Below are 15,151 nucleotides of genomic sequence, written 5' to 3'. Positions count from 1 at the left end.
CATTATTTACAAATATAGAAACAAATGCAAAAGTAGATGGAATTTGGAAGTTTCTAGTAGAAGCGTCAAGAGATTATACCTATGTCAAAAATGAACAAAGAAGCCAGTTAATCATCATTTGTAAGACTGGTATTCTTAAAATCAGGGGGGCTTATAACTAAAGAACACCTCTTCAGAAGAGAAACTATTCTCCTGAATGAATAATGATAAAACTTTCGCAATGGGTTCATTTTTGTAATAACGAAGAAAACTGTTTAAACATAAAACTGGTCTTTGGGTTCAAAATAATCTCTACTTAGTTAAAAAGACGATGTAGTTATTTATTATATCAAACTTAAGTTGTTAGAAACGTTCTACAAACCTGACCTTCAGCATATGAGACAGAGAAAGCTATGCATGATTACTAGGCTTGCAGGCTTCATCCAGTGGGTAGAAACTGAATCAGGCATCTTTTTTGGATACCGGAAATAACAACACTTATACTTTTAAAATTAAATAATGTGCACCTTTGAATCCGCCTGAAGTTCAGGCCAAAACACACAAACCTGCACTAAGACTTCCTGAGGGTTTATTTGTTGTTCCAAATCCAAATGTGGAGGCCCCTGTGGTGCTGCATCCAAAACCAGAGCTAGCTCCAAAGCCTAGTGGGGGTGATAGAGAGACACACACGGCAGGTAAAAACACAGGTGAAAGGATACTGACAAGTAATACCCAAATTATCAGTGGTCTAATAAACAGTGTTGAGAACCACGGCCTTACTAAGGAGATCTGCTTTACTCCTTTGCGTAAGACTTTTGGAAGAACCAGATCAATTCTGAAATAAAACATTTAGATCTACTTAGACTAAGCTTATGACCGATCCGTAATTTTTAAAGAACAAAGCCATAAAAAACAAGGTCATATTAGTACTTTCTCTCCCAAACGGACTAGAAATTTCAGTGACCATTCAAGTATGATTTTAGTCGAACAGATAGACACATATCTACTTAAGGATATTTCATTTCAGGAAAAAAAAAACACTAAATTCATAAATAAGCAAGGCACGCACAACAGTTTCAATGCAAAGTACCACACACAGTAATTTTACTCTGCTTCCTGCGAAGACATTCTCACTTACGAAGTTTACCACTGGAACCCTGTGTGACTACACAAGGGTCGGTCACTCTACAGCTACTCAGGAAGAGCAGGCTCCTGCCACAGAAGCAGCAACGCAATGCTGAGAAAGTGGGAGGGGGAGCGTCGAGGCTTCTCTCCCAACAACACTACAGTCACAATTTAAACGAAGCACGTGTCTTCATCATACAGAGTGCAAGAGGGGATTTTGCCAAGTGCTGGAAGATTGGTTTCAAGTGCTCAGAAAATGGAATCCGATTCATCTTCGGCTACTCTGCAACAGCTTATCTAAAATACTGAGCCTGACAGTATTACTGCCCGTAACTCTACGAAATATGGCAACAAACGGGAATACAGATCATAGGAATTACGCTGTCTGCCATACTCCCAATATTTCCCATTAGAGTGTAATATATTACATAACCATAATAGCTTATAGGCTTTCCCTCTTATAATGATATACTTTAATGGAAATAAGGGAATCTTATTCGTTACATGACAATGCACCTGTCAAAATACAATCAACCTTCAATTATCCACACCAGAGAACTGGGAATGCATTTGTATTTAACATGCTTTTGCAGAAGACTTACCTTACTAGTTAGACTTAACTTATGAATCTACTGAGATAAACTTAACTGCCTATGTATACAAGTATGCATAAAGGCAAATATGCCAGAAGCGCTCAGGAATGGAGAGAAGTCAAGCTGTTCGATTTATAATACAATTATGTCCCCATTTAAAGTGTTCATTTGCAGAAAGAGAAGATGCTTAGTAGAATGTATGTCCAGCAGTAGTTAGGACTCCAACTAATTTTTTTAAGTTAATTTAATAAAACGAAGTAATTTTCAAGTTCATATTTTAGCATATTCCTTTGAAAATATGAACATCCCTACCATTTGATTTTTAATACGTTTTTATATTTACTATTCACAGACATGAAATGATTTTTTAAGTTCTAAATCTAATACTAGAAAGCACTGATTATGTTTGGAGAATCCTTTTTTTGCCAGATAGAACCTTAACTTCCCAAAGAGCAGATCCTCTTAGAAGTGTTTACAGGCTGGTAGCAATTCAAATGTATCACAGTCCAATGCAATACGAGAAAAGTTAAAGTGTACCTCCAAGGTTTGAAGAACCTAGGCCACTTGACTGCAAGCCAGTGCCAATACCTGAGCCGAATGGCGCTCCAAAACTAACTCCCAGAGATGGCTGTGGCCCTGGTATAAAAAAAAAAAAAAAAAAAATGGGGGGGGAAAAAAAACAAATTTGCCTTACTCTTTCAAGATTAAAGTTACTTTATGAAATTATTTTTAAAATGAACAGTGATTACTTTTAACAAATTCTATTTGCTAAAACTTAGTTTTCAGGATGTCCCCCCAGCCTAATTTATCTGTCCCAGCTGATTTACCTATCCAAAAATAAATTTAAAAAAATTAACTTGTTCACACTAGACAATTAAAAGAGGCTTACCACACGGAAAGATGAGTGTTAGTTTAAATAATTTGAAATCTTTAATGTATTGTAAATTATAGTTCTTTTAGTTCTACTTCTAGAATGGTTTTAGATCTCTCCGCTTGTTTTCTGATAAAACTAGTTGCTGTATTCAGTAAACGTTTTTACTTTTTTTCTTTTTAAAATAAGCTCCTTAACTGTTAGAGTCAAGTCTCAATTGATCAAAAGAGACTGACACTAACATGCAAAACCATCATGTTACTTCATAAGAGTAAGTACCAAAAACTAGGCATGATTTCTTATAGGAAATATAAATGATATATAAATAAATAGATAAAAAACAAGACAATGTTTTATTTTATTAAATTTATTGTTCATCTTAAAGCAAATCAATTACACAGTAACATGACAATTCCAACTTGTTCACAAAGAGTGATAACTGAGTTCTACTGTTAAGCTCTGCTACATTACACCACTTATCACCTGATGAAATAAGATAGAGAATGAACATTTACAAAGGCACCGCTGTGTACCTTGACAGATTCAATACATTCAAGATTTCAATTCAGAAGTTTCTTTCCAACATCTTGGAAAATGTACTCAGATGCAGAACGATTAGTCATCCTTTTCCCATTTGTTACTTTAAAGATTTTGGCTGAGTTTGTTTGGCAAGAATAGCATCAAACTTACTAGCCTCCCTTTTTTAACTACCTTTTTTTTTTAACTAAGCAGAATACAAAAATCTATAAATCTCTCATATTTGATAAATAATTTATGAAAATTATTTGATAAATTTCATAGTACAATCTTCAGTCTTGTCTTTTTCAAGCACAGTGATCAGTGCATCTCAAAGTTGAGGGAACTGCCAAAGTAATATACAGATTGATATTTAGACTTTTTAAAGAAATCAAAGCCTTCAAGTTGTTCAATGAAGAATGAGGTTTGTATATTCAAAAAGGTAGTGTAAAATTATAAAACATTAAAGAAAAAGGAAAGAAAAGAAAAAAGAAACTAAGGAACTACATTTTGCTAGACTGGGACAGAAACTGGACTTTCCCAATAGCTTCTACCCAAGAATAAAGAATAAGGACTAACAGCAGCCAGAGTTCTTATACCACTATTACAAAATAAATTAAAAAAGAGTTAAATTTTTACATCCAGTTTGAGATCAGTTTGAGAATAAAATACCTGCCTAGCAGCTCTTTTGTAAAATGTTACTACAGGAAAAAGAAACTAAGCATATTACCCTCTTATTTCTAATGAGAGTAATATGTAGAAAACACACGTCCAGTTTCTTTAACATTGAGAGACTTAAGTGTCACATGTTCACAGGAGGCACTGCTGGTGGAAGACCCTAGAGCATAATGCACACCACAGCCCTCAGCCCTACAAGTCCCAAGAGTTACTCAAGTAACATGCTTCGTGTTGTGTGCGGGTCTGCTTTTAAGAGCAACTCTAGTCATTAATATTCAGGATCCAGGTAATCAAGAACTCTAACGATGACAAGACTTTCCATTGCACAACAGGTACATGATATTTTGAGTTTTGTACCTTCACACAAATTCTGAAGGCAACATCATTTATAAAACTAGTAGGCAAATGTATAACATTTTTAATAGTAAAAACTCATGATAAATATCTCCCATGCCAAAGTATCAGCATATATTACACTCTGGCCACCATATAAATTATTTTCACTATTAGAAAGCAGAATCTACATCCTTCAGGCAAATGTTACGTAAACAATTCAAGAAATCTGTTTTAAAATCTGAATAGTCATTAGTCATTCAATGAGAGGCTCTTAGTTCCATAAATAAAACCAAGTTAGTAGTAACATATCCCAATGATTGCCCAAAGTGAAATCTTCATGTAGAGTAACATTTTACAAAAGTTACTGAATAATATATTCACACACAACAAAATCAAGTTTAGCACTGTAATTCATATTTTCCAGAATAAATTCTACTTTCTTAAAAGTAAAACTGCATTCACAGGAAAAGGACTAAAGTGCTAAAATTTTTTTATAATTTTCAATGATCACTCAAGATACCTAATGTCACTAGCATGGTTATTCCTAAGTCATATTTTTTAAAATAATAATTTTTCTTAAAAAACAAAAAATGTCTTCCCCAATTTCAAATATTTTACTGATTTAATGGGGAATGTCCTTTGGTTATTAAATATAACAAAATCATAAAACCACAAGGAAGTAAAATGAAGAAGTTTCCTATTTAACACTACACCTTAAACGTCCAAACATACACTTAAAAGCTAGAAAGTAGGAATTCCTAACAAAATGTCTCAGCTCTCCTTAAAAACAGCAGCTAAGTCATATGAGAAAAGTCTTTTTATGTAAACATCAAGAACTTTTAAAAGTGTCAAAACACAACAGCAAAACTTAATCCCAGTACATTAGCTTAAAACAATCTATCCTAAGTTAAAATTATACCGAAAAGCCTAACGTAAATGTCTTAAGCTTTTTAAGAGGCTTCAGAAGCACTGGTGGACAAGTGCACTCCAGATCTGCCGTCATGCAATCCACGGGTGATGCTTATTTCATACATAAGCAGCCTGTGGAGTTTGGCATCAGTTCTCTTCAGCCTTCAGAAGCAATAACCACAAATCACACAGGCCTAGGTTCTATCATATTTTTTTTTTCATTAAAAGACATTGAAGAAGGCTCAAGAAGTCACTTATGTCCATACTTCCACCTCCAAGAAAGACTACACAGAAAGCACCTTCAGAAGGTATCAGCCTAAGAAGCTGCCTGCTTTTTTACATTAAAAAGTCAAGAATCCATATGCAAATAGAAGCAAATCCCCCCCTGACAACTCAAACCTTTCACACACCAACAGGGCTGTGTAAAAACAGCACACAAGCCTCATCCAGATTCATCTAGATGGTCTTTACAATTTGTTACTGGCACTTAAAAAGATTTCATCAGTCACAGGACAGAAGAAATAAGTCACTGGGTACAGAGCACAATGCAATAAAGAGGGGCATTTCTAATGGGCTGCATGCATCTAACGGAGCTGCTGCGTCTCACTCTAGTGGTGACAGGACTGAAATAGCTAATCCTGACGGGGAGAGACAGAAAGGGATGGGCTGTGGAGCATGCGAGACCTTTAGAGAAACAGGTGGGAAACAAGAAGACGATACAAAATGATCGCTATTGTTTGGCTTCTCAGTTCCAAAAATCCATACAACTCAAAATGAAAACACTTTAAGACTGTTTAAGTTAATAAATTACAATTCCTGCCACCTGATTAGAAAGCCCTTATGTGGGCTTCACAACTGCAGGGAATGTTCAAGGGAGTCAGTTTCCCCAAAGCCTGGTGAAAGTCCACAAAAAGCAAAAGGCTCTTCAAGATGATGACTCTAAACTCAGCTAACATTCTCCACCACCACAGAGAGCAAAGACCATCTCTCTATTGTGCACCTTTACGTCCCTGGAGCCTAGCACATAGGAGGCACTCATACAGAATGACCGTATTTCTTCAGATGCCCACAAGCCCGAAATGTGAGAGTGAAAACCTACAAACCTCTCAAAACTGCCTACGTAAGAAAGTGTATAAAACAAAAATCCGACAGGTGGTTCTGCCTCAATTTTAGCTGTACACCGCAGAACATAATTAAATTCCCTTACAGCACAGCAGTTAACTGACTTTTCTCCAGTTTTATTGATTAGAATAGAAATCCCTTATGTTTAAAGAACACCTAACCAAATCCTGCTTCTCTGATCTATTTTGGGATTAATAGTAACCGTAAAAAGTAAACTGGTGCTGTAGTCGGTTGGATGAGCTGGGTAAATAATCATGAGAACTGATGACCGTCATTATGGGGTTGATTTGATATCTATCCATCCCATAATGACCTGATAGGAACCAACTCCACAGTGACTTCTTTTCCCTCTGTAACTGGAGAACGCAACCCTGTGCTCCAGCCAGCTAGAGAACTACTACACAGTCCTTATGTCAGCCACTATTCACATGGGTCCAGCCATGGAGCGTGGAGGGTTTGGCATAAATCCATCATCAATTCTGTCATCTCCAAATGTGAAGAACAATTTTTTAAACTGCCAACAGTGAAACCCAGAGAATGCTTCCCTAGTAGAGGCAGCCTGAACGCAATCTAGAGATGTACGTTTTTTACTTTTTTGTACTATAATTTACTACTGGACTACAAGGAACTCTCAGAAACACACATGCTATAGAATAACTAATAAGCGCTACACAAAAATTTATGAACAAGTAAAAAAAAAAATCAGTATCCATTAAGACTACATTTTTCTCTGTCACACTTCAAGCCTGACAAAATAGGGACTGCAGGAGTAAAAAGATAAGTAATCATCTCTGAAAGTTACAAGACCAAACTAAACACTGCAGAACTAGACCACAAAAATGTTTCTCTCGTAAGAAGTGAAATTAAACCATGGACTAAAATTATCTGCTTTCCAGTATCTCACCAGTTATTTTCATCTGCTCAACCTCCCAGCTCATACTTCTTCATGTATAATCCAAAGCATCTCATAACATTTTTTCCTGCTCTTGCCACTGTTCTGTTCATTTTGAAAAGGTACAAATAATTCTAGCATGTACCTTCTTCCAAATTTGGTTAAGAAGGCCTGTTCTCTGATCAAACAAACCTATTGATCTTCAACACAACTTCAGTCGATAAAGACATACTTCATCCTGAGTGTGGGCATTCTGTAACCACTGCATGTGAGAGCACACCACCCGTCAGCATCAGGTACGAAAAATGCCAACCTATGGCTGGTTTACCTCTGACTTTAGAACAATACACAATACAGTCACAATTTTAGAATCTGTTGCTCTTAAATGTAATTCAGTAGTGGAACACCATGTTCTAAAGGGCATTTATAGCAATACAGCAAATAACATTAATTCACAATATTCAGTATCTAATTGATGTATAATTATTGCTAAGACTACCCTGCATTTTTATCAGGTATATGGTTTATAATTGTGTCCATCACAATTTTTAGACTGTATTGGAACAGCTACTCAGAGAAATTTCTTCAGTGCTAACACAAAAGGAAGACTCATAAAAATGCACATAAATTCTCTGCATTTTAACAGTAAGAAGCTATAACTTGAATGCATTCAGACCTGTAGCAGGCTGTTGCTGCTGTGTAAGTGTTGCAGCCATGGCAACGGCTGCTGCGTTTGGCATGTTGCTGAAAGGGGTGGGTCCCGTAGTGACTCTGGGCGCATTCTGCCACTTCTTGGCTTCTGCTCGCCTGGCTTCAAACACATCCACAGCATCTCCCAAGAACATTTTCCTGTAGCCAAGGTACTGTTCTTTGAGCACCTACAGGAATGAAAAAAAGAAAAGGTTAATCAAGTTTTGTGCTGACTTGGATAATATAAGGATGAACATAACCATGAAATAAGTTAGCAAAGACAGATCAAAAACACTGCCAACATTACACACCTCATCTAACCTTCAAATCAGAAGGACCTGAGTGATGGATCGGAGAGTTCTATCACACCTTTGTATACTGTGTTCCCTATTTTAGTCATATGTCTTTACGATCAACTGCCTAACATATTCTGGCTTCAGGAGGCCCCCTTTAAAATAAGTTAGCTAAGCTTTTAGACAAGCAAAGTAATACCTAAAATTCCATTTTAAATATTAAATATTCCAGTTTCTCATGAAAATTTCCCCTCCAAAGGCCAAACTTTGGATAACTTTTAGATTCAAAGAGCTTTAAAAAAAAAAAAGCCCACTAAATATGTATTTGTTAAATACCTTTTTTATCGGTATATATAAATAAATAATAAAAGGCATGGGTGACACATACTAAAATAAGACATCACCTAAGCAGAGAGAGTTTGGAGGGTATAAAGAGGGCTCTTACTTGCTCAACATTGTTTATTTTACAATGAGAATAACTCATGTTGAGCTTAGGTAACCAAACTGGGGGGAAAAGAAAACAGAGAGTTTATAATTTCAGAGTAAGAAAGAAAAATTACCAAGTTCATAAAGTGGGCTGGATTACCCAATACAACATTTGCCTTAATTAAGGCCATTAATGGGAAGGATTCTGTTTCACCTTAGAATTATTAAATACTTTAAGGGTTGAGCTTAGTTTAGATCAGTTTTATATTACTTTTGAAGAGACGTAAGATTTTCATATTTCCAACCTGTTCTTACAGGAAATTACTAAACATGAGGCTTTGGGTTGTGACAGGTATTTCCAGCATTTGAAAGCTATCGCCTCCTTCCGTGTGGACGTCAGTGTATCATGCTCCAGTCCCAAGCTCTCCCACCTCTGCAACGTGTGCAAGTGGGCCTGCCAAGAGCTGGAAACTGGGGAAATACACTCAGAAGTGGGTCTGTGACATCAGAAACCACAGCTTACGAGAACAGATCTCCCCCAAACGCATCCTCCCTCTTTCTGTGCAATTACAAGCACATACCATGCAGCGTGTGACATCAATAGCCCATAAATTTTAGTTCTACTTCAGATAATGGGAAATAATGACCTATCTTAGAAACTTAAAAAAGACATTTAGTTTTTAAAAAAAAAACACAAAAAACTGACACCAGCCATTATCTACAGAATTAATAAAATTTACGCCTAATTTTGTTGCGGAGGCCTGGCTGACCAGGTGGCTCAAGCCTGTTTCAAGAGGTTATCTGTGTTGTTAATAACACCACAAAAGGATAAAAAAAAACACCTCTTATAAGAGGTGAACAAGTCTAGAAATTACAGTTTACTAAATGCAGCTGAAAATAAATGTCAAATCTGATCATGGAACATCCTTTGGTTCTTGGGATGTGTATTAAAAAAAGGAGTAGGTCAAAATTTCAGGTAAAGTTTATCCAACATGAACTGGAGCTTTTTGTGCAAATCGCTGTCTCATTGTATTATGGCCCTGTTACCGAAAAAGGTAGTTTTCAAACCAGAGAGAAGAAACTGCCATTGAAAACACATCTATATTTACAAATATGTCTCAGATCTCCTTTAAAATACTCCAGGGAAATCAACTGTACTTCAATGAAAAAAATTTTTTAATAAAATAAAAATGTATTGGGGCTTCCCTGGTGGCGCAGTGGTTGAGAGTCCGCCTGCCGATGCAGGGGACACGGGTTCGTGCCCCGGTCCGGGAAGATCCCACATGCCGCGGAGCGGCTGCGCCTGTGAGACATGGCCGCTGAGCCTGCGCGTCCGGAGCCTGCGCTCCGCAACGGGAGAGGCCACAACAGTGAGAGGCCCGCGTACCGCAAAAAAAAAAAAAAAAAAAGTATTAATTAAAAAAAAATACTCCAGGGGAAAAAAGCATGAGTGGAGAACTGATAAAACAACATCAGCAGGATCTGGATAAGGGCCCAAGTCGGGTGGTGGGTACCTGAGCATTCATTATAATAGTGCTCTACTTTTGTGTGTATTTGAAAACTTTCATAATAGAACTTAATGGGAAAAAACATCTGCAAAACACAGACTTCAAAGTGCCAACAGAGAATCACCTTTAGCACTTTAAAAAACTAAACACTTATTGCAGACAAAGTTTCAAGAGAATTTAATAAAAATTCCTCCTTTAAAACTAAATTATTTTAAAGATTTGGTTTAAAATTTTAAATCTGTTAAGGCAAAAGGTCTGAAGTATGCTATCACTTCAAAAATGGTATGATTTAAGAGGTTAACTTAAAAAAAATTCTATTACCATGCATCAAGTGAAAATAAAAATGAAAATACTGGTAATCTCCATGGAATTCTATTACAGTTAGGGATTGATTTAGACCCAGGCTTGGATGCTTTGAATTTTAAAGGTTTTCTCCGATTATACGTAACTCCAAGAAAGACTTTTAATTATATCTGCTTGATGGAAAAAGTGTACATATATTAACATTTCACCCAAATAATTTCTAAAAATGAACATATTACACAAGGTTCAAAATATTCAGTGACAAATTATTTTATTTTTATTATTTTAATAAATACAGTTTCCTGTGTTTAGAAGGGACAAATGTTGTTAGCAAGCTTTTTTTATGCAGGGATCAATAAACATTTAAAACACACACAAAATTAAAGCAGTGAGACATGATTTTGCTACTAAGACTGTTTACTTTCTACAGAAATAAACTAAAAGAGATGGAAACAACCCAATGTCCAACAGAAGACAACGGGTTACACAGACTACGTACACACATGCAGTGAAATCCTGACTACTAAAGATGATGGTGAAGAAGTGTGTGTACGAACGTGGAATGTGGTTCACAATGATGAAAAAAGTTAAAATAACAGAGTGCATAGGACACTTGGATCTTGTTTTTTTTTTTAAAGATCTCATCCATGGTTGTGTCTGGGCATGATCTGGATTATTTTAGTTTTAGTCTTTTTCACTTACATATAATTTTAGCTATTTCTGTAATAAGCATGGATACTTTTGTCCTGTGAATGAACAAATAAATACTTCACTTGGGTGTAGCTGTCCAGATAGATGAACAGGCAATGAGAACTTACCTTCACATTTTCATGAATAGACTGAAGTTGTGCAGCTAAAGCTACAAATGTTTGATAAATTTTCTGCATAGCCATTGACAAATCTATAAGAGAAAATCATATTATCACACAAATATGTATACGACACAATCGATATCATTTTTCTATTACTTGAGTCCAATTTTTGGTACAGTTAAGGTATAGGATGAATAAACTACACCAATACTTCCATGGATGAGAGAAGACAGCAGAACAGACTGAGAGAAGGATTCCTCCATCAGTAACCTGGGGGGCGGGGTGGGTGGATGGGGTGCCCTAGGACATCTGCCATTACATCATAAACAAAGCATTTTATATTTATAGGAAATAAAGATCTAATCGAGGACTTTTAAGGAAATTGTCTTATGGCAGTTTAAGACAACTACTAGTAATAATCTAGAATATCGACTATATAACAGCTTAAGCTCTCTAACTGAAAAAACAGTGCTATTAAAAAAAAAATTACCACGGAAAGCATATTACCTTGAGGGGTGATGTGTGAATTGTTCGCTTGGGTGGCAAGATGGTTTTCCAGTTCTTCAATCTGTTGTCTGTACTGCTGGAGCTGCACTTCAAACTGCTGAACCAGGATTCTGAAGTAGCTATACAATAACATTTACCAAGTCAGATCAGTTTTAAAACACTGTTTCCTTTATATTCAAAATTCCAACAAAAATATGCCCCTGTTTATTTAAGTAGGGCCTTTGAATTAGTCTGATGACATAATGTATCTTTAAGTGACAGAGGTATTATTGAAACAAAAACCCAAACTTGTAAGTTATCAAGGTATGAAAAATAGATGCACAGCCTTACTCCAATCATGAAAAAATACCAATTAAGGGATCAACTAGATTTTACAGCCAAATACTTACAGTTCTTATGTTTATAATCTGAAATACTACTGATATTTATAATCTGAAAACACTACAGTGTGCTACAGAAAGAGTACGTAATTATAATCACTATTCTAATAAATTTAATGAGAGAATGCTAGAAAGATAAAAAGGGACCTTGAATAGCACAAAACACAGTCTGAACACGACTCCACGAGAAATGGGGAACTGTGAAAGCTTTCCACAGTGGAAAATCACACAATTCAACCCATCTCAAAATTATCTCTGATGGCAGCATGAAGAATAAGACAGCAGAATAAAATACTGAGGAAGTCCAGCGAAGGAGCTCATCCCATGCTAATCCAAATAAGATATCAGGAGTATCACTGTTATTGTCCATTTCCTGATTTTGATCACTGTACTATGGTTACATAAGAGAATATCCTTATGTTTAAGAAATACACTCTAAAGTACTCAAGCATTAATGGGTATCATGTCTGCAAACAACCCTAACTGTCCAGGGGGAAAATGCATTTACACATATGGAGAGCAAGGAACGAAACTGCAGTAGAAATGTTAACATGCAGGGAATCTGGATGGAAGAGACATGAGAATTCTTTGTTTCATTCTTGAAACTTTTTTTGTAAATCTGAAATTATAATAAAAAGAAAAAACAAAACAAAAGGGTGAGGGGCCAGGAGTCAACCAGACCCCTACCGCGCAGAAGCTCAGGACTCTCCTCTTCATGCTGCAGGCTCCTCATTTCTAAGACTGGAATGTGACAGCTGTGGAGGGTTTGTGGGAAAGCAGATACAGCAGGTGAAGGGCCAAGCGCGCTGTGCGGCATATGGCAAGCATTTGAGAATATGAGCTATTACTCTCTTGCACAACACAGGCAAGACATATACCACATGCATGGAAACCACATGAATATACAAGCTGGGTACAGGCGGGTTTTTCAGGTTCACTTATCTACACTTTGTAATTTTTCTTCCTGAAGATTTATTATGTATGCAAATAAAAGTTATGGAAATACGTGAAAGAGTTAAACTATACTTAGTATGCCCTGTTTAAGGAAGGGACTATCATAAAGTATTTTTTAATTGAAAGTCCTTATGGGTATAAATACAAGTTTCTACTATCTGCACAATGTAATCAAGTGGAACAGACCCTGTAAGTAATATGCAGTGCAACTGCATAATAGTGGGTAAAAGCTCAGACCTTAGCCTTCACTTACCCTTCAATAAAATGGGGATGATATACCCTCTCAGAGTTATTATGAGAATTAAATTTAAAAATCCACATAAGATGCCCAGACTTGCTACAAAGTAAACTAAAAATCCCTACCCAGTATACTGTTTTTACTGTTCTGCTTTTTTAAAGAGAGAAACATTTGTTTAACTTACTCAGCAGGAGCTGTATTCTCATGTTGGAGTCCAGGTGGTGTTTTCTGGGTTCTTAAAGCTATTTCAGCATTTTTTAACTCCTGATATAATAGAGGTTAAGAAAAAGAAAAAGCCAATTAAAAGTTAGGCTAAAAATACCGACTACCTCTGGACTGAAACTTCAACAACGCCATTCCTGGAGCTTCATATGCTGTGAGAACTTATGGATGAAGCCGCTTTACAAGGTGCTAAAACCTCCTTCCAGGCAAGACAAACTATACTTTTAACAAACTTTATAATAAATTTATGGTCTATTTTAAGATACCATGGATTCCTGTAGGATTTGTGAAGTCAATTCATCCACAGTTAAAGACGGTGTTACTATTTTAAAATCTGTAGTAATACAACTATAGAAAACACTATTTAAAAAAAGCAAGGTAGTAGTAATAACCCTGAGGTTGATGACAGCAGCAGTTAACATTCTGGGTATTTACTTACTGTGTACCAAGCCCTGTGCTACAGGCTCCCCTTCTATTATCACGGTCACTCCTCAGTAACAACTCTATAAAGTGGGTGACGAAGTTACAGAGACATTAAGTAATTTGCCCAAGGCCACGTAGCTGGAAGACCTGAGACCTGAGTCGAGGGGCCCAATTTTGTATGCCTCACACACTTAATCTCCCTTCCACTCCTCTGCAGTGCCACTCTTATCTTCCAGCCAATGGTTTTTCAAGACTCATAATGCGTCTAACCCACTTACACTCCACATTCCTATCATTTCATTGCTTCTGCAACCTCTATTTCAATGTCTATTTAAGTTTCCCTTACTTAAAAAGAAGTCTCTTATCCTAACTTTATGTCTCCTGCAGCAACTTCCTACCCTCATTTTACTGCCCAGCTGTGAAGTCTCTAACGGTCTCTAACTGTCCCTTCCACCTCCGTGTTACCCTCCACCTCAGCCTTCCGTCCTGTGACTCTGGACACGGGCCCAGAGCCTGGACTGCCCAGCGCTGAGCCGCGCCTGGGTCTCACTGGCGGGGCCCCCTCCCGTAACGCTTAACAGCCTGCGGGTCCTCCAACACGCCCTCTTCCTGCCTCCGTGCCTTCCCCGTCACCCTGCCCCTTCCTCGCGGCCTGGGAACCACCGCCGCAGCTCTGGAGGCTCAACTCTGAGTGTGCCACTACCGCTCCATCCTGCTCCGGAGGGGGGCTGGAAGCGCCCACTGAGCCCTCTGCACTCCGTCACACCTTGTCCCTGGAACACTTACGTGAGTGCTTTAGCTCACTCTCCCTAGGATACTGTAAGCGTTTTGATCCCAAATGCCAGAGGAAGTGCTCTGCACGTAACAGATACTTAAAAAGGTTCTCTGAATTTGTGGATTCAGCAATATAACTTCAATGAACCACATGGCACCTGCCCTGCCCATAGAAAACATTAACCACGCAACTTATCTGAACTCTTAAGTGATGTCCCCCAAACGGGGCACGTGAAAGACTTCGCTTCCATAAGGTTCTGGTCTTCACAACCTCAGCGCTGCTCCTTACCTCAGAATTGCTTTTATTTCCCAGAAAGGCTTTCTTTGAACAAAAGGTTTTGGATTTAATAAGATGGATAACTCCTTCACTAAGGGAGTCAGAATGTTTCTGTTTTCAACTGGCAATTCACGAGACTGTGGGTAGAGCACGAATCCCTGTGTATTTGAAATAAGAGAAACCACAGAGCAAACCCCTTTGAGTTCTCATATAAACTTTCCTCAACGCAACTCAGAAGCCATTTTCCCTCAAGGGAACTCTCGACTCCCACCCTCTTCTCTCTCAGTCTTTGAGCACTTCACTTACCCCACGAGACGCACTTT

At 37.4% G+C, this 15,151-nt stretch overlaps 1 protein-coding gene across 3 annotated transcripts in view; it reads right to left on the bottom strand.

Moving 5' to 3' along the window:
• NUP58 (nucleoporin 58) overlaps window positions 1-15,151 on the bottom strand; it is a 34,697-nt gene that overhangs the window by 2,854 nt on the left and 16,692 nt on the right. For all 3 annotated transcript variants that reach the window (XM_030882673.2, XM_030882675.2, XM_030882674.2), the window contains exons 9-14: window positions 13,317-13,396; window positions 11,561-11,679; window positions 11,060-11,142; window positions 7,698-7,899; window positions 2,235-2,333; window positions 546-641 (exon numbers count right to left, since the gene is read on the bottom strand). In XM_030882673.2, the coding sequence (XP_030738533.1) occupies window positions 546-641; window positions 2,235-2,333; window positions 7,698-7,899; window positions 11,060-11,142; window positions 11,561-11,679; window positions 13,317-13,396 (679 nt within the window). The remainder of the gene's footprint in view (window positions 1-545; window positions 642-2,234; window positions 2,334-7,697; window positions 7,900-11,059; window positions 11,143-11,560; window positions 11,680-13,316; window positions 13,397-15,151) is intronic.

The sequence above is a fragment of the Globicephala melas genome, chromosome 18 (assembly GCF_963455315.2).
Source record: "Globicephala melas chromosome 18, mGloMel1.2, whole genome shotgun sequence".
In the NCBI taxonomy this organism is placed as follows: domain Eukaryota; kingdom Metazoa; phylum Chordata; class Mammalia; order Artiodactyla; family Delphinidae; genus Globicephala; species Globicephala melas.
Note: the sequence above shows the minus strand (reverse complement) of the source record. Positions and strands in the feature narration are given on the sequence as shown.